This window comes from Channa argus, chromosome 4, assembly GCF_033026475.1.
Source record: "Channa argus isolate prfri chromosome 4, Channa argus male v1.0, whole genome shotgun sequence".
Classification (NCBI taxonomy): Eukaryota; Metazoa; Chordata; class Actinopteri; order Anabantiformes; family Channidae; genus Channa; species Channa argus.
This window is the reverse complement of record NC_090200.1, coordinates 8,942,064-8,969,102: the sequence shown is the minus strand read 5'-3', so window position 1 is coordinate 8,969,102 and position 27,039 is coordinate 8,942,064. Positions and strand designations below refer to the sequence as shown.

The 27,039-nt window shown below is 38.8% G+C and overlaps 1 protein-coding gene across 13 annotated transcripts; it reads left to right on the top strand.

The window, feature by feature from the left end:
• si:ch211-272n13.3 (ankyrin repeat domain-containing protein 26) lies at positions 1 to 26,590 on the top strand. 13 transcript variants are annotated; one of them, XR_010914210.1, is made up of 46 exons: positions 1 to 462; positions 1,080 to 1,368; positions 2,316 to 2,430; positions 2,537 to 2,710; positions 3,193 to 3,299; positions 3,399 to 3,536; positions 4,112 to 4,272; positions 4,400 to 4,426; positions 4,710 to 4,746; positions 4,825 to 4,894; positions 4,985 to 5,036; positions 5,124 to 5,314; positions 7,803 to 7,977; positions 8,301 to 8,362; positions 8,446 to 8,545; positions 8,805 to 8,906; positions 9,405 to 9,472; positions 9,555 to 9,624; positions 9,729 to 9,773; positions 10,178 to 10,447; positions 10,572 to 10,667; positions 10,753 to 10,823; positions 11,107 to 12,057; positions 13,192 to 13,367; positions 13,648 to 13,863; positions 14,391 to 14,421; positions 14,521 to 14,662; positions 14,766 to 14,979; positions 15,064 to 15,247; positions 15,488 to 15,634; positions 15,872 to 16,334; positions 16,922 to 17,427; positions 17,560 to 17,712; positions 17,919 to 18,094; positions 18,323 to 18,416; positions 18,574 to 18,615; positions 20,727 to 20,804; positions 21,190 to 21,324; positions 21,435 to 21,547; positions 21,845 to 21,986; positions 22,119 to 22,409; positions 22,615 to 22,850; positions 22,984 to 23,212; positions 24,438 to 24,495; positions 25,470 to 25,515; positions 25,738 to 25,828. XR_010914210.1 is itself a non-coding variant. In XM_067501865.1 (45 exons), exons 2-45 carry the CDS (start codon positions 1,169 to 1,171, stop codon positions 25,866 to 25,868), a joined length of 7,164 nt encoding a protein of 2,387 aa, XP_067357966.1. In that variant the 5' UTR covers positions 1 to 462; positions 1,080 to 1,168; the 3' UTR covers positions 25,869 to 26,590. The 13 variants fall into 13 exon arrangements, 12 of the variants coding, with proteins under 12 accessions (XP_067357966.1, XP_067357962.1, XP_067357961.1 ...); XM_067501865.1 differs by lacking the exon at positions 24,438 to 24,495 and having other exon boundaries at positions 11,107 to 11,994; positions 25,738 to 26,590; XM_067501861.1 differs by lacking the exon at positions 24,438 to 24,495 and having other exon boundaries at positions 18,574 to 18,600; positions 25,738 to 26,590.
• The last annotated feature ends 449 nt before the right edge of the window (positions 26,591 to 27,039 follow it).

Genomic DNA, 27,039 nt, shown 5'->3' with positions numbered 1-27,039 from the left:
CCTATCAGTCAGCATGCTTATCTGTACATCCTTAGCGTTAGCTTTGTGGTAGTGATCTGACTCTTACAATCAACAGGTTTGTTTAGAAGTTATTACTGTAAATTACTATACTTAACAGAAATTACACGCATGAATTGACGAGTTAGAATATGACAATAGTGCATATTTGTTTTGTATGACGTTCAAAGTTATGTACTCACCTCATCTTAGATTTTCTTTTAGCATTTGCTAATTAGCATTAAGTTAGCTGGATTACCGTTTGTTTTTACGTAACGTCTCCTACACGCTAGTTGGAAGAGCAGCAATCTTTGAACCGAGCCGAATCTTGCAAATTAGATTTGGCAGTAAAAAACATGTGGCGACAGTCCCCGCTGTGGTCGACGCGGCTACAAATCCTGTTTAAATGTGGCGGCTTGCATCATTTGTAAAGTGACGACGTGGGAGGCGCAGCACGGAAGCTAGGTAATGTTGCTAGGCAACAAATACTTCGAAATGGAAGCTTTACATTACCATGGGCAAAACGTAGGTTTTCTTAAAATACTGCAATAGTAGGTGTATTGTGTGCTGCATAAAAGCGCTAAATCTTTTAATGTTTATGTATTTCTGCACATTAGCAAATTTGTTTAGCATACTGTACAATTTGTACCGTCAGTTACCATGGTAACATTCCACAAGAAAAAACTGCTACATCTATATATATGTATATATACAACGCACAGTAGCGTAAGTAAACTTGGATGTGTTCGTTTCTGTGCATGTTAATTGAATCAAAATCGGTGTGTGTGTATGAATGGAAAGCGTACACGCTTTGTCAAACCTTTGCGCTAAATGACGTCCGGGTGTAAGGTACGGTCAAAAAACTGAGAGTCCACGTAGCTTAGCTTTTCCTGACGTAGACCTTTAGCTAAATGACAACTGTGTTTACTGTCACCTTATGCCACGTTTAAGTAACTAACAAGCTTGGCCCTCCATAGGGCTACATGATCTAAAGCTTCGTCACTTTATGTTACTGTGTGAGGAACAACATTCGTGCTACTTTGCGGTACGATTTTAATCCGCTTTGCCCGCTTTATTTTTAGGAATGGGAGAGACTCCTGCGGTGATCCTCCAGCACCAAATTAGTAGCAGGTAGTGGCAGTGCAAGGGCAATGTTGTGCTGCTCTGTACAATGAAGAAAATATTCAGCTTTACAAAGAAAAAGAAGCACTCGTTTGGGACCCCTGACAGTGGAAGTGTTCTTTCTGTTGGCTATGAATTGAAAGAAAAGGACCTTGGGAAGGTTCACAAGGCTGCTTCAGTAGGTGATTTGGCAAAGTTGAAGCATCTTGCTAAAAAGAATGACCTCAATCAACTTGACAAAGAGAACAGGTAAGTGGGGTTGAAACACTTGCTCCTTTAATGCTGCAGCATCTTTCAAACGTTCATTGCTTTTTCTGCTTCATCTTTGTAATGCTGTCCATTTCAGTGGTTTAATAAAATGTCATAATCTCTTACCTCCTCTCACTTTTCCACAGTTTTCATGCGCAGTTCAGTGTATGTTAGTCAAGGAAGCAAATTAACTCTGTTAACTACTACTTATAGGGTATAGTTACAGTCATTCTTTGTTTAATGCATTAGTTGATTAAAATAAAAAAGCAAACTGCCAGCTGTTTTAAGAACAACGTAAAATATACGCAACACTCCAGGGTTATTTCTACTTATGTTTCAATGTAGGATCCAGTTACCATTTACAATTAGTGTATGTCAGATGTAACTGAGTCGTGTAAGTGGAGAACTTTAGGTAATTTGCACAACACCTTTTAAAGGGGGAAAAATAGGTGTTGAACTTCTGTGTCTTCGAAATATTTCAACAACCAAGATTTATTGACCCATTTTAAAATTAAAGCCATAAACGTTCTAAAACACTTAAATAAACATTATGCAGTATTCAAAACAATGTTGCATACCAGTAACTAGCATACTAGGTATTTCCTAAAGAAATTAAGAGATTTTGAAACAGTTAGTGAAACTATTATTTATGGTGATATTACCTTTGAATGTGCTTATTTTTAGTTGCTAGCTTCATCTGCTAGATAAATGAAAGGTTACATAATTAAAACTATTGTGATTAACCCTGGAACCCATTGTATATATCATGAATACAATGTGTCAGGTTCTGCACTAAAATTAGGGAAATTTGAAAACATTGTGTTGTTTGTATGGAAAAACTAGCAAATCAAGGCATGTGTTAAAATAGCTGTAAAAAATAGCTCTGTGCAAGTGTTTAGAAAGAACAAGAAAGCTTTTATTTGAGAAACTCTACTATTCTGTTACAGGACTGCACTTCATATTGCTTGTGCTAGTGGACATGTTGAGGTGGTCCAATTCCTCGTTGAGAACAAAGCCAAGCTTAACTTATGTGACAATCAAAATAGATCCGCCTTAATGAAGGTAATCTTGGTTGATGCCACTGCAAGACAATGTGAAGTTTGCTGTTTTTCTCCTACATTGTTTTAAGACTTGTTTTAGCATTTATGTCAATTCTTCACTATGTCAGGCAGTACAGGGCCAGCATGAGTACTGTGCAAGTATACTGCTGGAGAATAACGCTGAGCCTAACCTGGTGGACATCAATGGCAATACAGCCCTACATTTAGCAGCCAACATCCCATCCATCTCCACTGCTGTCCTCCTGTTGCAGCGTGAGGCTGCGATCAATGCACCAAACAAGGTGATTTGGGGTTTTTGTTTATGAGTACACAATTTCTCAGCCTCAGGCCAAATATGCAAACTACTGTCATATTACTAAATGTTTTGGAATTGTCGGCACAATCAGCTAAGACACCTTGGGTTTTGATAGCATATGGAATATGTTGCTATACGAAATATTTCAACAAAAATCAATGAATAGCAATAAATAAATATAGTTATGTAGGACCTCTTAATGACTTCTGGTTTTACACCACAATGGTATTGTGCACTGCACATGGTAAAGTACACGAAAATAGAACAGAGCCATTAATAATATTTAAATTATGTAATGATGTACAGATTTGTGCCTTTACTTAGAAAAAATATGTATTGTGCTTATTAAATTCCTAAATAGATCTCACATGCTACGTAATGTGTGTCTGCAGGCTACAGTAAATAAGATATTCAAAAATAAAATACAAAGATCTCAGCTGTTGTTGTTGGTCGGGGGTTTATTTTTAGGAGGGATTTACCCCTTTGACTGTGGCAGTCCGTGAGGACCATATTGACATGGCTGAGTTTCTCCTAAAGGAGGGTGCTGATGTGAATTATAGGGACCAAGACCAAAGGTTGGTGCTAAACAATGACACGTTTTTGGTACATGGTTAATAATTTGAATGTTGCACAATTAAATTTAATCAGGTTTCTGTGATTGATTTTTAACTTAGGTCTCCGTTGATGATAGCTGCTGGCAATGGACAAATTTGCATGTTACGACTTCTCTTGCGGTTTGATGCAGATATTACACTAAAGGACACCAAAGGGTGGTCAGCTGATGATTATGCAGTGACGAATGGGCATCATCCGTGAGTTATCTCCTTGCACTTGTTTTCCTACAGTTGTATTTTTTTGTAATTTACTAACTACCAGAGCTAAAAATTTAGCAATTTAATTTGTTTTGAGGTTTATTTTGTTTATCTATATGAAAATCTTAATGTTTGTTGTTGTTTTTATTGACTTCTGCCTTCTGTAAGTTTTTTTTGGCGCCTAACTACTTTTGCATACTTTCAGCAAGAAACACCATTCAAACTTCAAAACGTTTAGTTTATAAAGGACATTAATGTGTGTATACGGCTTTTTTAATGTTTTATACTTTTTTTTAGAGTTTTATACTTTTTAAAATTTGCTTTGATAATATAATCAATGACATAATCTCTGACGGCACACAATTAGTAAATAAGGAAGCAACATTTTGTTTCTGCTATTTAAGCAAAAGCAAAACTTTCAGCTATTTCAGCTATTTTAAGCCTTTTTCAGCTTTGCATGGAAATTCAGTGCTTTTTCTTTTTGAAAATGCTTTTTCTAGTTTTAAGTTGTTTCTTTAAAATTGTATCCTTTGCAATTATTGCAATTATTTTTAAGTGTTTCGACTCTCTTGTAGGTGTTCCCTCCTGATCATTGAGCATGGCACCCAGATGAATGATGGGTCCTCTCTGTTACATCCGGGTCTGAGCAAAAAGAAAAAAAAAAACCTGTTGGGTAGCCCTTCCCAAGATGCTGAAGTAGGATTTTCTTTGGGAGGCCCGGCCACTGACAAAGATGGTTAGAAAGTTATGTTTTCAATACTATTAAATGAAAGTTGTGTGAGGACATTATTATTGTTGTCTGTTCATTATTGACTTTGGTTATTCCATTTATTCCTCATGCATTACCTCTTGACTGGATCTAGAGCATGGAGAAAATGAAGCAGGGGGAGGTATTACCTTGCTTAGATGAGCTTTGTTTAAAGAAATCAGTCAGAGGCTGAAAACTGTTTGTCATTTAAGATCATAAGTGATTATGATAATGTTTGCTTTCTATCTACACCTGTTTTCAGGAAAGCACATTTTTATGCTGCTTACATTGTAAGCACCATAACTTGTGTTCTTTTTAAGTTTAGATGTGCTTAATATCTTGATGTTTGTCAGTTTTAATATGAAAATATGACACGTACATTTTCGAGGTTAAGTGTTAAGTGTAAAACTTCTGTTTTATTGCAGATTTTGAAGACAATTCTCAGTCCGAGTCACTCAGTCGGTGAGCACAATCTTTGTGTTGCTGCTGCAACTTACCGTCACAATAAACTTCCCAGCTGAAACTTTTGTTTTTCCTCAGGGTTTCTAAAAGTGTTGCAGATGAATGGCCTTCGTCAGAAAATGAAGATGAATCAATTTTAATTGAAAAGGTTTGTAATAGTTTTTTTAGTGTTTTTTTTGTGTGTTTTTGCTTTATCCAAAACTCTGTTCTGACCAATATTTGATGTGCTGACTTTCAGAAACGACAAAAAGTAAACCTAAAGAAAATGATTGCATTTAAAAAGGGAGAAGGTAATGAGAAACTTTTAGCTTAATTCACCTCTTAGTGTTTCTCCATACTTGATGATTGTAATCTTTTATCCCCCATCTGCCCTGTAGCATCTGTAATGCCTGACAGATCCCTGAGTGGTACAGAATCTGAGCCAGAGAGTGAGAATAGAGACCAGAGATTTCCATCCCTCCTAAAAGCTTTACCACCCAGCAAAGCTCTGCAGCACCCAGTAGATCCTTTTTCCTCCCTATCCAAAACACATCAGATGACATCCACTCCTCTTCCAACCTATAGAGAGGTATAATATTTGTGTTGAAATTGTGTCATTGCATTTCTATGACGTCTTTCTTTCCTTCTTCTCTCTTTTATTAACGCTTAACACAAGGAGACAGCACAGCTGAGCAGGGGAGTAGCAGACACTCAGGACAGATTTCAAGCTGTAAAGAAGGATTAGGCTCCCATGTGGGAAGCCCGGAAGCAGAGGATGAAGTTGGAGGAGAAGAAGAAGAAGAGGAGGAGGATGGAGGAGAAGAAGAAGAGGAGGAGGATGGAGAAGAAGAAGAAGAAGATGAGGAGGACGGAGAAGAAGAAGATGAGGAGGAGGAGGATGAAGAAGAGGAGGAAGAGGAAACTGATGAAGATGATGATGAGGAAGAAGAGGAAAGTGAAGAGGAAGATTGTATAGAGGATGATGAAGAGATTGACTTTGAGGAGGAAGATAATTATAATAGTGTGGCTTCTGTTGAGGCCAGTTCCACTGATTGTGAACCTATAAAAAAGGGTAGTGGTGCCCTTGAAGTTATCGAAAGGGCTGATTCTCAAAATGTACCTACTACTGTCTTCTCTTGCAACAGTGGATCTAATATTGATAATGTAGATGCTTCAGAGAAAGACGCCATAACAGAGACTCAAAATAGTGACGTTGTTTGCCCAGCTGGAAGTTATTTATTTCCTGCAACATTAAATGTCAAGGAGGATTGTGTCGTTTCAGCCATTAGAGTAGAGTCAAAATTTTCTGATGAAGATGACAGCGTTGGGAGGGAATGCACATGGTCACCAGACCGAAACATAGATCCCAGCCTGGGTGCAGCACAAGGCCCCATACCATTCATGCCTTGCACAGGGATTAATTCACCTGGGAAGGTTAAGGAGGAAGATTTGGAAAGCGAGGAGGAGGATGCTAACTCCTGGAGCAATAAACAAAACAGTGGTGAAACGGTGTGGAATGACAGTGATGAAGAAGAGGACAATCAAATAGAGGGATTTTGTCCCACAGTCTATGCTAATCGAATAAATGTGTTACCTGAGGCTGAAAGTAGAGATAGTGTTCATGTAGTTGATTGTAAATCAAAAAAAGAGACATTTAGAGACAAGAAACAAAAGTCCTCATGGGACTCCTCATTAGAGGACAGTAACACTGATTTAACCAATGAAGATGATGTTAACAGAGAAACTGTTGATCAAAAAATGAATGTTCAAGCATTGGATTTACAATTTGAATCATCACATGAAAACCAGCAGGACACCTCATGGGATTCATCAGAAGTTGTGAACCAAATGACAGAAAAGCTTAAATCATCTTTAGGATTATGCTCACCTAGGTCTCCTCGATCAAAAAACAAACTAGATCAAGCAACAGTAGATGAACCAGAGTGGGATTCTTCATCTGAAAATAATGACGAAAATGATAATGGCTCTAAAGATGAAGTGGTGTCACCAGTTTCCAAAGCCAGTGTTGTAACAGCAAATCGGACAAGAGAGCGGCAGTGTCCAGATGGTTCCTGTGAAGATGAAGATGAAGATATTGAGAGAGAGCCAAATAATCCTTTCCCTGCAGTATTGCTAGCACCTGAGGATGAAAAAGCCAGAAACCAAATACTTGTTAACAGTGATGTTGAATCTGAAAGTCCAATATCAAAAATGGGTGGAAAATTTGAGTCAGAAAATGAGAAAGGTTCTGATAGTAGTTGGGATGATGAAGATGAAAGTTATGAGTCAGGAAAGCAAAAAACAAAGAATATAGTTGTAGACTGTAACGATGTCTTGAAGAAAGAAGCTGGACCAGGTGATAATAATGGAGATGAAGACACTGAAAATGAGGCTGTAGAGTATAACAGGCCAGAGGAAGACATCCCGGTTGGCGTTAAGAAAGACGGTCCCAGCAGACACATTGAGACAAGTGAAGACTCTGACAGCAAGGACCAAAAGCTGCAGTACGATTTTGTCAGTGCCAAAGCGTCGGTTGTACGAGATTCAGATAACACTGAAGAGCCTAAGGATAAATTAACCGCATCGACTACACTTAAAAGTATAAGTACAGTCATTTCTCAGCCAAGAGTTTCATCCGATGACCATGATGAAGAACCGAATCAGGAAGTGATTTGTTGTAGCCCACCTACTAAAGATCTCACTGCACGTGAAGGCCTTGATCCAGACGGCTCCTTATTTTCATGTGAAGCTATACCTCAGACTGACATAGATGATGTGGATTTAAAGTCTCCTGATGAGGCAGAGGGCATAGGCATGACAAGCCAAGAGCAACCAGACCTTGAAGGGCATGTTAATGAGGTGAAATGGGGGTAGAACAGATTATAGTTGTATTGCGGTTGCTCAAAGAAGCCTCTGTAAACACCGTAGCTGTGCCAACACTTTCAAAACACCCCATTCATTTATTCAGATGCTTGTTTCAATTTGCCTGCTGCTATGCAGCTCATCACAGACGCCATGTCAAAATAAAAATATATAACCATAAGTGCATTTTGTTTGTTTGTTTGTTTTTTACCCAGAAACAAGACTCCTCTGAGGGCGAGGATGATGATGATGATGAGGAAATAGAGGATGTGAGAGATGTGGGGGAAGGTGGCATCTCCGATCATTACAATCAGCCTGAAGAAGGTAGAGACTCTCTTGACACCGCATCACCTGTTCATGAGACGGAAGTCTTTAAAGACAAGAAAAGAGGTAATAGGCAAATCATTTTCTTTGACGACATGGATTTTATGCGATACAATATGGCTTTGCCCTACACATGCATGCTAATTTGCAACAACTGCACATTCCTGAATAATTACTTTTGAAAACAGATATGCTAGCCCATATTTAATGACATTGTAAAATGTTCATTTTGAAATGATCTTTGATCAAACCTAATTGGGAAGTGACTGCATCATTACAGTTTTATTTCTAAATTATCTATATCTGCTGCCCTGTGTAAGAAATTCTACCCAGTTTTCAGTGTTTCTTGTCCAGTTTTTCAGTTTAATTCATCTACACCTGTTGAATAGATTTTCTGTCTGAGCTGGGTCTAGAGAAGGGCGAGGAAGAGCAGGATTCTTGGGACTCGGAGGTAAATTAAGGACAAAATTGGCAATGCCACATAGGTTGCCATTGTTGCCCAAACCTTTCTCACAGACTGATTTTCTCTTTAAGACCCATTCTGAAAACCCCAGCATGCCATATGAAGAGAAACAGCATTTGCATACACGGGCTCAAGATGAGATGATCACTGTCACAGAAGATAATAAAGAAAGTGGGTCTATTTTATTTATTTCTCTTCTTTCTTTCTTTTTTTTTTTTTTATTTTTTAAGTTATAATTGGCAGCAATCATTCCAGGCACCATTTCATGCTGCAGAAATAGTGCAACCTTACCTGATAGTGCTTGGGTGTTTTGAAAGCATTCAGTTAAATTTTTCTGTTTTCATTCAAAATAATATGTTATTGTAATGCGGTATCTTGCAGTGTATCTGTCAATTAAAACCACCTTTCCGATGTAAAATTTCTTTTCTAGACTTGTTTTATATTCCCTCTTTTTTGAGAGGGGGAGGCAATAGGATGACAGTTCTAGAGCCTCGGTGGAGTGTAGGCAGGACAAGATGCAGCCAGGGAGAGGGTATGCAATGTCTTGACTCATAGGTTTGAGGAACAGCATGTTAACTGTTCAAAAAGCCTGACCATCGTTTCATGTTCACAAAAAGAGAAAGCATGCAGCGTACACCTCTCCATCATGCCTGCTACATTCAAACCGTTGTTCTGTTTGGGTATTTTTGTTTGTTTGTTTGTTAGTTTCCTTTCTTATTTTAACTCAAGGTTCCACAGGTTCTTATTACCTTTCATGGATTTTGTGTGTGTTGCCTCAAATTCTGTGAAAAAGTGACTACGGTTTTTCTTAGCTTTCTTGGCTGATTCGGAACTTGTATCCAAGTAAAACCACAAGACAGAATTTAATGCTTGTCCTGCCTAACCATGTATCTTCATGCTTATTAATCATGAGCTTATTTGCATGGGAATGCATCCAGGTTCATCAGAATTCTTTTTTTCTAAACAAAAAAGTAAAAAAAAAAAAAAAAAAAAGTATTGTCTAAAATATAACAGACATTTCTTCTTGCAGCTGAAAACAACAATAATGATGATAATGGAGGCAAACCTGTTTCTAAAGATGATATGGTACAGAAAGAGGTAGGCTTAGCAACGAAATGGCTTAGATGAGACATTTTGGTCTGTTTGAATCAATGTCATAGCAATGTTCTTTCTCTACTAGACTGAGAGAACAAAATGGGAACCACTTAGTGTTATGAGCAAACTTGAAGGGGATAACAACCAGAAATCTGGTAAATAGAACATTATTTAATGTCATAATTCTAAACGCTGGAGAAGTTACAATATTTCAAGCAGGGCTATTTGTCTTGAACATGACACTGTTCTTTTTTAACAGACTTAATGGAGGAGCTTGGTCTAGGTGATGTTGATGATCTTGAGGGTAAGCTGACATATATTTTAACTTCTGGTAGATTTCTGTAAATAGATCAGTAACCACTTGTGTTAAAAGGCTGAAACCCACCAGCATTATTCAAACTTCATGTTCACATACTTAGAAGCTACTTGATTGAAGTGCTATATCTGTTTGAAATACTGACTTTTCTGCCTTTGGGTATGTTGTCTGTCATCACACTTTTTGAAGCTCATAAGGCAGGTTAGTAGACATGAATGATTACATTAGAACTTTACGCACTGTTTCTGTACAACCTCCTTTAAAATCCTAGTTTGACAGACTGCTGTGCGGCAGTATAGTGGATATCCCAAACTAAACTAGCCTCTTATGTTCACAAAGCTCATTGTCAAATTGTGCTCACTGACCCATATCTTTTTGGATTAATTACATAGATGCATCAGACTGGGACTCAGCAAGTACCACTAGTAAGAGAACCCTGCCTGGCTGCAAAATGGCTGCCTCCCCTGGATTTGAGGAGCTACCAGAAAACTCTAATTCCCCTGTTAAGGAACAGGATGAATGCATTGCTCCAGAAGCACCCCTGAAACCTCAAAGGTTCCTCAGCTCTGACAAGAAACTGCCCAGTACACCCCCTCATGATTTGCCTCATCCTCAACCACGAGCAAGAAAGGTGTTGCTTCAGAAACCAGACAGTGAAGAAGGTAAATGTAGAAAGATTGTCAGTGCTCTTATTTACATTGACCGTGCATAGTTACAGTGTACCTTTCTTCCAAAAGATGTGAACATGTAATTTTCTGTTTTTCTCTTTGAATTGCCATTATTCAGAATCTGATTGGGAACCAGACAATTCAACATCCTATAATAAAACAAAAACTGACAATCATCTGCAACAAATAGCTGATATTCATGCAACTAAACCAGGTTAGGCTCGTTAGCCTTTATATAAAAGTATTTTTGTGTACACCTACCACATGCTCTAGACAAAGTCTCCCTGTCTCCTTCGTAGGTTCCCCTGAACTCTCATCGATGGCAAGAGACAGTAAAAGTAACATAGAGACTGACAATCAGCAACAAAAGGTGAGAAATATCCAGAGATTATAGTTACTATCATATTATTACCATATGTTTATGGTAAATTTGGTTAATTTTGCTTGTGGTCAGTTGTGCTGATTTACATAATGAAACAGGTTAGGTAATTTGCTAGCATCATACTGCAAATACGGAGTGATATGGATGTGAAATATCATACTTTTACATAATTCATAATCATTTTCATTTTACTCAAAATCAAAATTAGGATTTTCCATTGTTGTCTTTTCTGTTTTGTATTTTTCCTGTCCACTCATGCCATCAAAAAAAGAAATATGATGCAGTAGACACATGTGAGTTAGATAAGCTATGCTCGTCTGGCCATGCGGACTCTGGCAGTGGAGAAAAGGATAACGATGTAAGAGATCAATGCAGTCCAGAAGGAGGTGAAGCTGGGGATAACGCACCATGGGAGAAATGTTACGAGAAGCTCTGGGTAGAGGTTGAGAAAAGGGAGGTAAAAGCCACCTTCAAGAATGTTGCATGTGAATTAAAGGAGAAATTTGGCGAACTGTGCAAATCAAGCCTTCCTGCCAAAGATGTCACTGAAGAGCAACAGGCCACAGCTGAATCTACTTCTGCAGAAGAAGACTCAAGTGATGAAGAAGCAGGGGAAATCATTGTGCGCCCCACAACCAGAGCAAGGAGTACTGTCCTTCTCACGATACCTGAGCAGAGGGAGTCTGGATTAGAAGACTCTGAGTCAACTGACAACTCTGTGTGTGAAGACAGGTCACAGGTTAGTGGATCCCGGGCTTGTAAGAGAAATAATTATCGGGAACCAGATGAACTCACTGGTGTAGGGCTGGAGGAGAGTAGTTCTTCACCTCACCACACTACAGCCGAGAGACAGAGCAACGTGGATCATGCTACCAAAGTAATTACTAATGTTCAAACAACATCCATGTCTGGTGTTGACTGTGGCTCATTCTTTAAAAATGAGCCCAATCTTGCGCTGTTTCCCAAACAACGGATGGACCCTATGTGGAAAGATACCATGTCTGATCTAGATGAGTCTGAGAAGAACAATGTGTGTCCAGAAGAGGATCCTGAGGAATGTTACGCGTCTAGCCTCAGCAAATTAAGAAGACATTCAGCATATGCCCCTGGTGTCTCTGATGAAGAGCTAGAAGAGGACAAGGAAAGACTTAAACTTGAGGTAGGGATGCTGAAGGTTGTCTTCCTGGATTTGGAGAAAGAAAAGACCCAACTCCAGAAAAAGGTAGAAGATGGCCGCCTCTCCTATAGTCCCTTTTAGATTGCATCTCTTCCTCTTTTTCTTCTTTTATTCATGAACTCCAAACTGGCCATAAATAGGATCTCATGTCTCTGTTTATTAGACAGTTATGTACAATGTCTAAATACGTCTGTTCCATATAAGCCTCGATCCCGCATGTCTCTCCTTATAGTTTCACGTAAACCGCCTTAATGATATCTTCCATTTAACTAACATTTTTACGTGCATTTGAACTCAGAAAGACTTGTACTGCCATTCTTGATTTTGCACCATAACTACACAAAGGTCTGTGATGTAATTTAGAGGTGACTTTCATTTTGCATGGATTTGCATGTATCTTTACACTGAATATTGCTGTTATATAAGTTCTCTCTTTCAAGGTAATGTGGTGTGAAGAATGCACTAAGAATGGCCTTTTTTTTGCCCTTAAATAGTGCTGCTGTGATGGTTATGACATGTTGATGTATTAAATGAATCTTTTCCTAAAGTTAGTCTTTTAAAAATTCCCTGATTTCATCCACTTTCTCTGTTTGCACCTTTGACTGCATTGTAAATATAATTTGAATTTGGAATTCAGTTTGAGTTTTTGATTATTAATACATTGGCAACAGTTTTAAAAAAGTGTTTTTACTTTATTATATGGATTATTGCATGCAGAATAATCAACATTTATTTTAATCCAAATTTAAAATGGAGATAAATGTGCAAAATATGAACAGCTGTTCCTAAGCAACTTTTTGGCTACATACAGTATAATTTGTTAGACATGAATTAAAAGGCGACCATTATTCTATCGTATACATTTTATTGATATCATAATATTGTAGTTTTAGAATTGAAAAGATCTCTGCTAGAATAGTATCTTCGTAGTCTGTAGTTTTTAATGTTTGCTACAACATTCCAGTGAATGGAATCATATCCCTGTAAGTGAAAAAATTTATATAGAACAACAAATAGAGAAACCACACTAAGGTGTTAGGTCTCTGTAGGGAAGGGTGATGATAAATTATGTATGGTGAAGTAGCTGCCCCAACACGCATCTTACAAGGCTGGCTCCAACAGCTTAGGGAGTTTTTTTTGTCAAGTCCAATTATTAAATGTTTGCCCTTGTCTTTTCAGTTTGGCCAAGAGACAACAAAAACTGCAATGCAGGTGGAAAAATCCAGTGCTTTATGGGATACTGCTGCTACAGCATTTGAAGAAGTAGGTACGGAGAAACCTGAGACCAGTTTAGGATTCCTGTCAAGTCAAGCTTGTGCAGTTCAGCAGGAGCCGCCGCCTGCAGCCATCAAAAGGCAAGAATTATTTGACTTTTGCATATATTTAGGCCATTATATTTGTCAATTGTAAACCATTGCTTTTATGTTTTTAAAACATCCACAATCCTCATCTAGATAAGACATTACAGTCCTTGCGATAGCTCAATTTAATTTTCAGGGACACCTTCAATAGCTCAGTCTAAATTTCTGATTTCTGAACTGATTTCATTTAACAAACTTTTTCAACAATGCCTCCAATGACCCCAAATTATATCTGTCACAACTCATTGACTGTCAGGTTTATTGCTCTCCATAGCACCAGCGTGACACCAGTGCAATTACATCTCCCACTCCAGCAGACCTACAATAGCAACAAACAGGAGGGAAAAGCTGTAGAGGGGAACTTACAAATGGAGCTGGTCAGAGGGGCCCAGCAAGGCCGAGCCCCTCAGACCAACACCCTTGTTAATGGAGATCCCCTCTCTGTGTTTGACGATAGCACTTTAAGTGAAGTGTCGGATGATGAAGGAAGGTATATATATATATATATATATATATATATATGCAGTATGCAAATTATTTGTATCAATACCTCTATGACACTAACCCATAAAGTGTGTTTAGACTGAATACAAAGTGATTTCTACAGGAAGCACGATTACACATCAGTTGAAAAGTGAAAGACTGAGTGGATGTGAGAGCAAATTAAGGTTATAAACTTACGGACCTGAGTAAAGAAAAAGAGACACAAGAGAAAGTTTTTTTGTAAGTTCTAAGATGACAGTCCAGCTTTCAAATTCACTTGTCAAAAATAAATTGGAAATTAACTTTGCATTCAGTGTAAAACAACCTTTAAAAATAATGGTGGTGGGTGAACATTTTGATAGATATTTATTATCCCCCCACCCCCGCATAGTTGCTTGACTAACCATTGGTTTTCAAAAAATGGGATAGTATACTGCATTATACCATTATACTGCTCTTTTATGCAACTCACCTACCATGAGTCTATGTGGCCTATAATTCTGTTTTTCTGCCCTGCATTTTTTTTAAAATAAGGTTGCCAACCAGTGGACAACAGAAAATCGAGGTAAAGCACAAATTCTCTCAGTGACTGGATGGGCTTAAGGTTGAGTACACAATATAGAATGAGAATGGGAATAATCTTAGGACCTCCGTTGAAATTTAGAACCCTGACGAAGTGGAGTTGGCAGAAGACCTTGATGAACTTACTCAGTCATCAGATACGGCCACAGATGACACGGACTCTCCCACTTCAGGCTATCGTCATGCTTCCCTCCTTATTCAGAAGCTAGATTCGGCCACTTTAGGTAGTGGTTCAAATGCTTATATGCTCATAATCCATCTTTCTCATTAACTGGTGATATCCAGAGCTCTGCTGTAGACTCCAACATATTATTGTATTTTTCAAAGACTCTAGAAGCATGGTGAAGTTGCAGAACATTTTCCATGAATACGAACGCTCCATCCAAAAGGCCAGGAGTCGCCATGGTTACCTGTCAGACAAGGCTAGCCAACTGGAAATGGAGAGGACCGAGTTGAGGGCCTCCCTTGAGGAAGTTAAAGATGTTAAGTCTGCCTTGGAGCGCAACCAGTTGGAATTACAAACTGAAGTCACAAACCTAAAGTAAGAACTGTGTATTTTATAAATAAAGTTACTTTTTTTTTTTAACTTATCGACTGTCCTTTTTTTATATGTCACTTGGCAAAGATTTCAGCTAAAACAGGAGCAGGAAAATCGCCGAAATGCCACCATGATGTACAACTCTTCCAAAGATAAGCTACGGAGGTCGGAGGAGCAGCATCAATTAGAGGTTCAGGAGAAACAGAAGGTGGAGCTCACCCTCAGGAACCTGGAGCTGGAGATGAGAACACTGGTCAACAACATGAAACAGGTACACTGTTCATAAAACTTTTTTATAAACAATGAACTTTTTTCTTTTAAACAAACTTTTACAATTTTTTTTAATGCCGTTTTTGTTGTATTGGTGTCGGTTATCATGTATGTTTACTTGCATTAATAATCCTGGGCCCAGCAGTGACTGAGGATGTAGAGAGATGGTACTTGACTTTGTCCAGTTGTTGTTTGATGTGTACATGATTGAAATGGTAGTGGGTTATATGTTAACATCCAGCTTGAAGAAGATAACAGAGAGGCGCAGAGGCTGCTGGCTCAGGAACGCAGTGCACGGACCCTGCAGGAGAATTTGCTCAGTAGCCATCTCCGTAAACAGCAGGAGATAGAGGAGGAGAACAAAAGAAATATGAGCAAAAGCAATGAGGTAATCCTAGTATTCATTGTTTTATAACATATAGTTTAGAGGTTTTAACAGTTTGTATCAGTTAATGTGTGTCTCTTCAGAAGTGTTAGGAAATGAACAAAAACACTTGATATATTTACAGTGATTTATAATATGTGTTGCAAATAGAAAGTGTTTATTTATCTATATTGTCTCCATATGAAAATGCCTTTTCATGTCCAAATTCTCATGCAAATCTTGCATATCTTTCTATCATAGGCCTTGTCTCAGCTCACCGAGGCCAGTGACAGGGAGAAGGAATTGCTCCAGCACACATACACCTTACAGGAGCAGCTGACCATCCTGAGGACAGACCTCGAGCGTTCACAGGCCAACAGCAGTCTCAAAGAGAGCCACATTCTGGAGGAGAACGAGGCCCTCAAAGAGCAGCTGGAAGATGCTCGGCGAGATCTCAAACTTAACAGCGAAGCCTTGACCCAAACTGTCTTCAACTGCAACAACCAGGTGACTGCTCTGAAGTCTGAGCTGACTATAGTAACAACCCGCCTGGAAAATGAACGGCATACACGTGAAACACTGGAGGCAGAGGTCGAGTCCACTCGCACTCGCATGACTGGAGCCTTAAAGGAGGCTGAGCGATGCCTGGCAGCTCACTCGGATACAGAAAAATCTCTTTTCCGAGAGAAAGAGGAACATCAGCGTCTTAAAGACAGACTCACAGGTTTGTAGTGGTGGGAATGTGTTCTAAGCTAAATATTGCAATACCTCAAGCGTGCCCAACCAGGGTGCGTTGCATGAAAGTGATTTATCAAACAAGCACAACATCTCTATGTGTCATTTATAAAATGTTCTTATTTGTGCATTTCCATTCCAATAGTTGAGTTTAACATTAGCTGTTGCTGTATTTCAGTCAATTGTCATTATTCCATCGGCCTCTTACTACAATTTTCAGTTTTGAAAACAAAAGGGCCTCATGCAAGAACCACTCGTATGAACAGATTTTCTTATGTTTCAAATATTGTCTTAGGTACGAACAAAATTCACAAGTGGTCCAAACCTGTTATACCACTCATGAATGGACAGACTACTATCCCACGTGGGCGGGCAATTAATTTGGCGTTTAAACCTAACATAGAAATTAATTAAATGAATGCACAGCACTGGCTATATGAAACAAACGTAATGCTAAGTTATGCTAAAGTCTTTACACCACACCACTCTTTGATTGTGTGAGCTGCCCTGTGTTTTCTTTGACTTTTTTCCTTAGTGGGGCTTTGTTTGTATCTGGTATTGCCTTTATTTCTACAGGTGAATCAGCCAGTCAGCGTGAGGCAGTCAGCAACCTATCCCAGAAGCTTGCTAAGGCAGAGGCTCATGCAAACAGTATGGAGAATGAGGTCCATCGGGTCACACTACAACTTACAGAGAAAGGATTGCTGCTGGATGTCCTACAGCGTGAGAAGGACCAGTCACTTGCACGTATTAAGGAGCTGGAAACAGCTCTGCATACTGAGAAGGAGATGGTTAGTCGTGCCGGAGCTCGCCAAGAGACCACACAGGAACGGCTAGCCCAAGCCCAGAGCGAGGCCATGTTATTACGGCAACAGCTAGAGGAAGCCCAAAACAAAGGTGCTGCAAAGGACCATGCTGTGACAGATGCCCAAGAACGCTTTAGTGACATTCTGTCCAAGCTCCGCTCTGACTGTGAAGAGAGGGTGCAGCTTGTGGAGGAAAGAAATAAGGAGCTTGCCAGTAATGCTGCAGATCTCCGAGATCAGATCTACAAGTTAGAGGAAGAAAAGAGGGAAAGAGAGGTAGGAAAAAGGCTCTGCAGGCAAAGAGGATCGTCTAACCTCTTCCTTTAGATCCACTTTAGCTTCCTCTTAAAAAAATCTCACTTTATTTTTCACCAACCGCTGTTTTCTCTGGATTCTGTTTGAGCACAGATTAGTCTGAGGCAGCTGCAGCAGGAGCTTGCTGACTCACTCAAGAAGCTGTCAATGAGTGAAGCTTCCCTTGAGGTCAACACACGCTATCGTAATGACCTGGAGGAAGAGAAGGTTCGGTTCCTCAAAGACCTGGACAGGATTAAAGGAAAGGTATGAGTATGGAATGGTGCCACCTTGTGGCAACAAATACTCACCACATGTCCTATACTAGATGTGCTAATGTTTATAAAGCACTTTAAGTTATACAGAAATTAAGTGGCTTATTAGTAAAACTTTTAGGTGGACCCCCTCCCTTCCTGTCCATTGGGAACATCGTTAATTGTTGATAAGGTGGATGCTCTGTCTTTGTCTTACAGCTGCAGGAAAGCGAAGATCAGTTTGTGCAGGCTGAGAGACGTATTAACAATCTAAAGAACAGTTTGGATGAAAGGGAAAAGGAACTTAGCACTGCTGCTCAGAAACTCCAGGAGGCACTGTCTGCTTCAGCAACCTGTGATACCACCATCAAACAGCTGGAGGAAGCTGTGCAGAGGTATTCATAAACATATACTGTTTACACACACTTAGGATTGAAAGAGCAATCAAATTATTTTAAATGCCATATAAAAAAAAAATATATATTTTAAATTGTATATAAATTTAAAGGCTTGTAACATAAGTCAATACAGCACAATGTTTTCAGTGTGCTAAAACCTACAGTGTTGACATGTTATGATAGTGTATAAATGTGTGATACAGTTTCAATATAATTTTGCGTTAGACTGGAGATAGAGAATGCCAGACTGGAAGCTGCTGCAAAACAACAGTCTAACAAAATCGAGGCTCTTCAGAAAGGGGCTCAGGAAGCTGCGATGGTGAGTTTGGGGAGGCCTTTTTTTTAGTAGTTTTATGACTAAAAATGTAAATCTAATATTTTGCTATCAAGTCGGTAGAATCCCTTGTGATGACAAATAATTGATTTTACATTATGAAGGTTTTATTACATTTTTAAGATATCCAATCTTTTTCCAGCTATCTGACTGCTCACCTGGAGGAGGGGTTGGTATTGTAGATGTAGGCCTAGTTTCTCCGTGTGCTTGTTTTATTTCTATTTCTATTTATATTTATTTCTATTTTCTTTTTTTGTGTTCGTTCGTTTTAAATAAATTGACTGAAATCAAACAATCATACTGTGTGTATTTACAAAATGAAATGCACTTGGGTCTGCGGGCTTTTTGTGTAAGCTTTTTCAAATAGTTATAAAATTGTAAAAAATGAATATTCGATTGTTTAAAAAGCAGCACTACCTCTGCTGTCGGCTGTGCTGCACTGAATGCACTGCATGAGGGGGAGGAGTGACAAAATGTCACTTTCAGGGTTTGAAATAAGAGAAGAACATTTTTATATATTTTTTTTGTTGTTGTTGATTAATCTATCGATTATTTTTCAATGAATCGATTAATCTATCAATTATTTCCCCATTAGGCTCTATTTATTTTTCTAATATCATACAATAATATAATATAGTAACAATTAAGTTACTAAAAATATTAATTCATGGATCATTTATATTTCAATAAAATAAATTAAAATATGCGATGCAAGGAATTATTCCTACCCCCCAAAATAGGCCGGTCTTAACTGGTAATCGCTTTTTATACTAATATAAAGTCCCCCCGCAATATAATTAAAGCAAGAGCTTGTTCCGTTCAAGTTAAATGAATGTGCTGCAGTTTACTTAAGTTTCTCTACTTTAACAGCAAAAATATCAGTTTGACTTAAAATTCATAATTCGTATTATCAGCAGATTTCGAGTTTAACTTCGTAGTCACAATTACATATCAATCTTTAGTCTATTCAGCTCTGTTTTAGGGCAAAGCAGTGAAATGCTGACATTGTGCTTTGTTTTAAGAAAAACGACTCACTCCAAAATAAGCGGTTAACCAACGAGCTGGTTGTGGTGAACATATGAAGGTGGATCAGGAACTGCGGGCAGAGCTGAAATTATTGCTTTTCATCACATTTCTGATCGTTTACCGAGTGTTTTGATAACTTCCTCTTATAGATTGTTAATTTGCAGAGAGTTTTTTACGCTGGAACCCGAACGAGCACTGATGTTGTCCGGTCGAGTTACGGAGTAACTTTGCCTTTCCCTGAGCTGTCTGCTTCCTCTCTGCTGCAGACAGGGACACTTGGCTGAGCTCCGTCCTCGCTCAGACTCAGAGAAAAGAAGCTGCCACACAAGTTTATTTGCGCACGTTTTGTAAATCAACCTATGTTTGTAATCGATTAGGTCGACGTGTCACCTCAACTTTAAAAAAGATCCAATTATACTATAACCAATAATTAAAAGGGTGGTTAATTTGTAATGATCTTTTTTCTCTGGTTAAAAGCCATTGCAAACTTTACCTGTGTCTGTAATAATTGTTCTGGCAGGGAAAGATTAATAAAATCAAAGAAATCAATTAATTAGATATGATTTTAAAAAAAAATAGAAGTTTGCCGTTTGGATTTTCTGATAAACCTATCTGAGAGCTCTGTCCAGTAGATGTCTGCTGTAATTCATCCTGGCAAAGGCAGTTTGACTGATCTCCATCTGTCCTGGTGACAGACAGATGCACAGACTATGTTCATAAGGATTTAGATGATGAGAGAGGTTGGATTTGGTGTATGGATCCAATAAAATCTCAGCTCTGTAGCACTTACACATCTCACTTTCAATTTGAATTCCCAATACAGTCAGAAGTCACGCAGTCACTGGGGTGGGCAGTGTTTAGTATGTCGTTGTTTACAGGGAACCAATGCAATGGTGGGGGCAGGCATAGTGCGCAAAATAAATATTTGAATATTATAACCAAATGTCATTGTTGGCCAATTCTGACAGCCATAGGTTTGACATCTAGGTTATAGGTTCCAGACATACAGAGGAAGTAACGACTTGGCAGTTTGAATTCTGCTTGGTAATGTCTAAATGTTTTTTTTTTCCTTGAAGGCCAATCTTGATGTGTGGGGTCTTTTACTGTGGTCTTTCTCAACTTGCATGATGCATGTTAATTCCTTCCTTAATTCCTTCTAAAGTGTCCTCTGAACTTTTTTACCTGAAACGCAAAATAAGACAAGTGCAGCAGAGACAGAAACACCCTCATTAAAACACTCTCTGTACAATGTTTTTCCTATTTGTTTAGGTTAGAGGTCGTTTAGAGGACTTGGTTACACATCTCCAAAGCAGCAAGATGACTTTAGAAGACCAGCTTAGTAGAGAGGTTGGTGGCATATTTTGGTTCCTCGCTAAGTAAAACTATTTTGTGCTATTTTGTTGTCTGTGTAGTAGACCAGTCTCTGCAGGCAGGTACTAAATTTGAGTACCCAGAAATACGAAAGAAAAAACAAGCTGATGATTGTGACAGCGATACAACATTTTTGTCTTTATTCCTCTTTAACTGACTTTAACTTACACTTTCAGTAAAACTTGCAAAAATCTATCTTCTCCAAAACTGACAGAAACATAGATCAGTTTAAACAAATGACCGAAGTGGCCGCATATCGTTGGTATAAAACATTTGGTCACTGCCAACATAATTATTATAAAATTTCACTAACTTGTAATAATAATTAATAATTTAGGGGCTTGTCTTTGTCCTTTCTTAGGTCCAGAAACAAAACATGCTGTCCCACACAGCCCAGGACTCTCAGGCCTTGTGGGAGGAGGAACTAAAGAGTCGCTCTAAGTTAGGACTGCGCCTGGCAGAGCTTGAAAAAGAGAAAGAAGAACTTAACACCCAGGTGATCACTATAATTCTGTTATCTGACGAATTAAATAGGCAGCCCGCCCTATAATATGCTCCACTACGACTGGGATCTCTAGAGTTATTGACTTATTGCTTGTTTTCCAGATGGAAATAGAAAAGAAGAAAGCCAAGAAAATTGCGGAGCAGAAGAAAGCCATAGACTCACGGTTGAACCAAGAGATGCAAAGAAACACTGAGCTTCAGAAAGAAATGTACAGGTGACTCTTAACGTCCTCCTTGCAACCTCCTCACCTTTGGCAGTACCTCATCCAACTATTTAGAGACAACTCTTATCCAATAGAACGCAGTCTTTCCTGGCTTTGTGGCTGTGCGACACCTGTGTCCATATCAGGCGTAAAGGTGTATTTAACATGTTATTAGCAATACTCATATGCACACAGTCCGTGTGTTTGTTTAGTGTTTTTTTGTATGTTCTATTAATTATGGCTGATTTTGTCTTTATTTGCTAATGAACCTTATTTTGTTGTATGCATACGTATGCATATGTGTTTTAGGCTGCGAACTCTGTTGAAGACTGCAAAGAAGAAACTCCGTGACCAGGAAACTGGTGGAGCGGAGTTTGGCTCTCCATTGAACAGTCTACGCATGGACCTTGGCCGACACAGCCTTGCTGAGGGAGCCAGAATGAAAGAAAAGGTTTGTGTTTTTTACGTGGTGCTGGTGTTTCATTATAAACCATGAATACATCACTGCCCGTAACAAAATCTGTCTTTAGATTCCATGCAGCCTTTGCTTAAAAGGTTTCTTTTGTCGTTTTTGTGTATTCAGGTAGACGATCTGCAGGTGCAGCTGGAAAAGGAAGCGTGCCGTCGCAGCCAGCTAGAGATGGCTAATGGGGAGCTTAAGGATCAGCTGGCCTCCCTGAAGAGCTTGAGTCACAGCAATGACCTCTTGGAGAGGAGTAAGAGGCAACTGGAGGAGGAGGTGCTGGACCTGAGACGACGAATGGAGGCTGCTCAGATGGAGCAGAGCCAGGTGGAGCAGTATCGCCGTGATGCAGATGAAAGGGTCCGTCAGGAGTTGCAACAGAAACTGGAACAGGTCAACCTATTCCTGCAGGTAACTTTTTCAGTAGAGATACTGGATATATAGACCTAAAAAAACAAAAAACAATTTAAATTCATAGTTCTATTAAATGAAGGTAGATGTACTATATCCCTAAGACATAAGCTACAAGTATGATTTTATCTCTGTGTATACACAGTGGTGTGTAGTAACAGTGTAATAAAAGAAAGAGATTTAATTTAGGTCTGTCTGTTTACAGTCCCAGGCAGCATCCCAGGAGGCACTAGATCAGATTAAGGCAGCAAATGAGGCCAACCTGCGCTCCCAGCTGGAACAGAAGATCCGTGAGCTGGAGGGGGAACTGGGTCGAGCCCGCAGCACCCAGCAGGACAGCCTCAACCAACGAGATTCCACACGCACCGAGCTGGAGCAATACCGCCAACTCTACACTGAGGAGCTGCGCCTACGCAAGTCCCTGGCTGCTAAACTGGAGAGGTCAGAAGGCCATCATCAAATGCCGTTTTAGCCGCATGTTGAATATTGAATATATTCTATCTAAATATTTCTAGACGGCACATGCAATATGTTGGTGGTCCGGCAGCAGTAATTAGCTTCGTCCTGTTCACAGGGCCAACAGTCGTCTTGCAGAAGCCAATTCCAAGCTGCTCAATGAGCGCAGTAGGTCTTTTATGACCAGCACCATCACTAATAGTGGCCTTGCTGGGCCCTTCCTGGAACTGGGCACAGCAAATTATGGGGCCACACTGGGGCCCCTCAACAGGAGCCTTGGCATGGGGTTATCCCTTAGCCCTGTGACTGAGGGACAGAGCAGCAGGGTTGAGGACTATCTGGCCAAGGTCTGTACTGTCATTAAATGATTTTTTTTTATTACAGAGCAATATTTCTATGTAGTTTATTTTTTGATGTGGGGGGGTTGTGGACATTTTTTATTTTCCTATAGTATCATGGATTTTAGCATTGTTATTGTGCAACTGCTGGTGGCAGGCATTTTGTTCAAAGATTTTGCTTAGGTAGGAAGAACTGAAGCAACATTTGTTTGCTTCTACCCCTTGAGCCACATACAACGTGTGAGCTTTTTAGACAATGTCATCACTTCCAAATCCCAATGACAAACAGCATTGTGATTTGCATATAGAAGCCACGTGATCAGTTTAACAGTACAAGGTGTGCAAAAAGACTGATTTCAAGCAACAGTGAATTAGAAGATTACATTTTAGAACTAGATTATCATGTGTAGATTATCAGCGATTTGATGAGAGGCAAGATTGTTGAGAAGGAGGATTTTGGCAACTTTGTTGGATTCCCAAATGAATCGAAAACTAAGAGCTGTTACCCCCGTCTTTAGCCAGGGGTAAAGATTGACGGTTCCGATTGATTACAACGTCATTACAGTGAAAGAAAATAAACCAATAAACCAAAATTTTCAATAATAATAATAATTTTTATAATACACTGCCACTTAGCTTTTTTCTGTACCATTTATGTTAAACTGCCAAACATTAGTTTTTGTTCTCTATTTGTTTTTTGGTTTATTTAGCTTTCCAGCATTTTTAATTTCCTGCTTCTATCTGCTACAGAGACTGAAACGGAGGTTTTAGTGAGCATTACATTTTTGTCAGGTTTTTCAGAAACCCTCAGGGTAAGGAAGCTGTTTTCAAACAATCTTCAGTTTTTAGAAAATTTTTAACGGGATGCTTTAGGGCCTCATGGGATAACAGGGAAGCAAACTTGTCACCCTTTGGTGAAAAACCAAAGTGATCACATGTGGTTTGTTTAAATCCACAATAAAAAAAACCAACATCAACAAATTGAAAAAAACGTAAAAACCTAAAAAGCTTATGTCACAGCAGTTTCAGATTCTCCTACTTAAAATTGTCCAACGGTGAAACGTTGGGCCTTGACTTCATATGTTGTTGCTTCATTAACTAAGAAAGTAAGTCTGTGTGACCCTCCTCTTTTCATTTTTTAAAGACTTCTAGAGTTGCTACTTCTTTTTCATTCCGCCTCTAGTCTAGATGGAAGTGGGACTTCTAACTTGTCTTCTATTTCTTACTCTTTTAGCTTCTAGCTCAAAAGTCTGTCTCTCATCTCTCTTCTCTTCAGCCTGACACATAACCAGGTGTGTAGACGGTTTTTAGCTCAGTGTCTGATTGGCTGCTCTTTCTTTCACTCTTCTGCTGGACCTATACTTTTGGCTCTGTTCACACGCAAACCACAATATTTCACACAGTAGAAAAACAGATTTTGGATGGTTTTGGGAGTTTACCAGCAAATGTTCAGGTGACTCTATGAAATTTCAGTTGATGGAAAAATAAATGAAAATTGTTACACTGATTATGAAAAGAGTTCTCTGGAAAGGGACATGAAAGGGAAAGTATTTACACATAACATATACTCAAACCTGACATAACACATGTTATACTGTAACCTTTATTGGCAAAATCTATAAAAATAAGCCCAGATTGCACGAAATGTCAACGTCAGGATATAAAGCCATATAAAATACCATCATATAAAATAAAATAATTAAAAACCTTAGGTTTTGCATAGGGTGGTTAGTTAACTGATTAGTACACCAACTAAAAACTCACTGTCTCCATGCTCTGAAGACTGGAGGAGTAGAAATTACATGGCCTACACATGGCCTCTTAATAATAATTACTATTAAAGAGCCACACCTACCAATTTCCTCTTTGTAGTTCTACATGCCTCGTGATTCTTAAAAAGCATTTATCCTAATTTAACTGCATTTTGTACCCTTTAAGTCACACACACGTGACCTCAGGTAACTATATTTGTACCATGTTTTTGCCACTTGCACTAAGCTTTAAATGGGAACATCAGATAAGCTGTACAAACTAAACTAAAGCAGATCTCGCATGCTTGGCATGTCCTGCTGTGTTTCACACAACAGTTCAAGTTTTCTTGCAGTGTTTTTACACTTTTCAAATTTTCATTGAAATGTCTCATTTCAAATATGTTTACTATAGTGTTGTGTTTGGTGGTTAAAGTTCACCTCTGCATCTTTGCTCTTTTAAACCATATGCTTTTCAGTTGAAGATACATGAAACTACGGCTTTCCTTTTTTTCCAGATGCAGAGTGAGTTAGATAGAAACATATCAAAGGAATTAAACAATGGTGAGTCCACAAATATGGCTGGATGTATCAGAAAACCCTCACAGTTCGTTAAAATTCCTAATGAAATGCATTGTAGCCGTCTGTGACTTGTAGCCACTGTTTCAATGTGTGGTCTCTCTCTCTCTCTCTCTCTCTCTCTCTCTCTCTCTCTCTCTCTCTCTCACTCTCTCACTCTCTCACTCTCACTCTCACTCTCACTCTCTCTCTCTCTCTGGTCCTCAGCCACAGCAGAGCTGGATGTGGCATCTGCCCGTTGTTCCCCAGTTGGCTCTGCCTCGAAGGTGGAGCTGGATCCCGTCAGTAGGGCGACACAGCAGTACTTGGAGGTATTAAAGAAGAACAAAATGATCTGAGGACACATCACAGTTGCTCACAATCGTTTGTTTGTTTGTTTGTTTCACACTTTACATACTGACAATAATGACTCTAAGGCCAAAGCTGCCACCCATGCTATGTCACGTAACACACAGCACAGCTTTTTTAGACACAATACTGCTATTTTATCCAAGAAAGCCAAACATCATGCACATTGCACTTAACCACTCAGGAGCAAAGGGCATAAGATTACTGGTAGGTACTGTACAGTGAGAGAAAACCTTCAGAGTATTTGTTCCTACTCATTAATTCAATCAAATCCCTTTTATAACTGTGGTTTGGATTTTTGTTTATGAATATTTGTGTTGCTGTATTTGAATTTGGTTTATAAGTATTTGATGTCTGTCAAAAGTAGCCATGATATTACATTTGGTACGTGCCATCAAATATTGCAATATATGTCTTTTTTTTTTTCTTTTTTTTTTTTAGAATAGTGAGTCATGTGTTTCTGATTATTTATTTATTTTTCATGAACATGAATATACTTGAATAAGACAAGCTGGAGCAATCTATAGCCAGTGAAACAGGGTGACTACATTTCAGCCTTTGCATAGTTTACTTTTTAGGTCATTAAAAAGTAATAGATATTTTTCCTGTTTATTATTCATAAATACTGTAACAAAATATATATATAGTGAACCTTTATGACAACTGTACATTAGACAAGCCTCAAGTGCTGTAAATAAAACAGTGAAAAATCCTCATTTCGAGTGAGATGCTGATGTTTGGATAAGTGGACATGAGAAACCTGAGGTGAACAGTGCCACCGTTCTGTATGTCATCACTGCTATAACTCTGAAGGTCCCACTGTTTTTAATAGATTGTAAAGACGAAGAATAACTGCCAGAAATAACAGTTACGTGGACATAAATGTGCGTATGACTTTTGATTAATATGCGTCAAATTTCATATTTTTGCAACTTAATGTCAGTGGTACATATATCATTAATGAAGTATAAACATGAGTTGTAGGTGAGGGGGCCTGGTGGCTCAGTGGTAGAGATCCAACCGACCAGGTGTGTGAATAGTAGCTCTGGCTGCCCCAAGATTATTAAGTTTAAATCAAAGGACATATATTGACAAAGTCTACCATTAGACTAAGATTTTATTTTTTTTTAAATGAAATTCTTCTCTAAATAGCACGTTAAA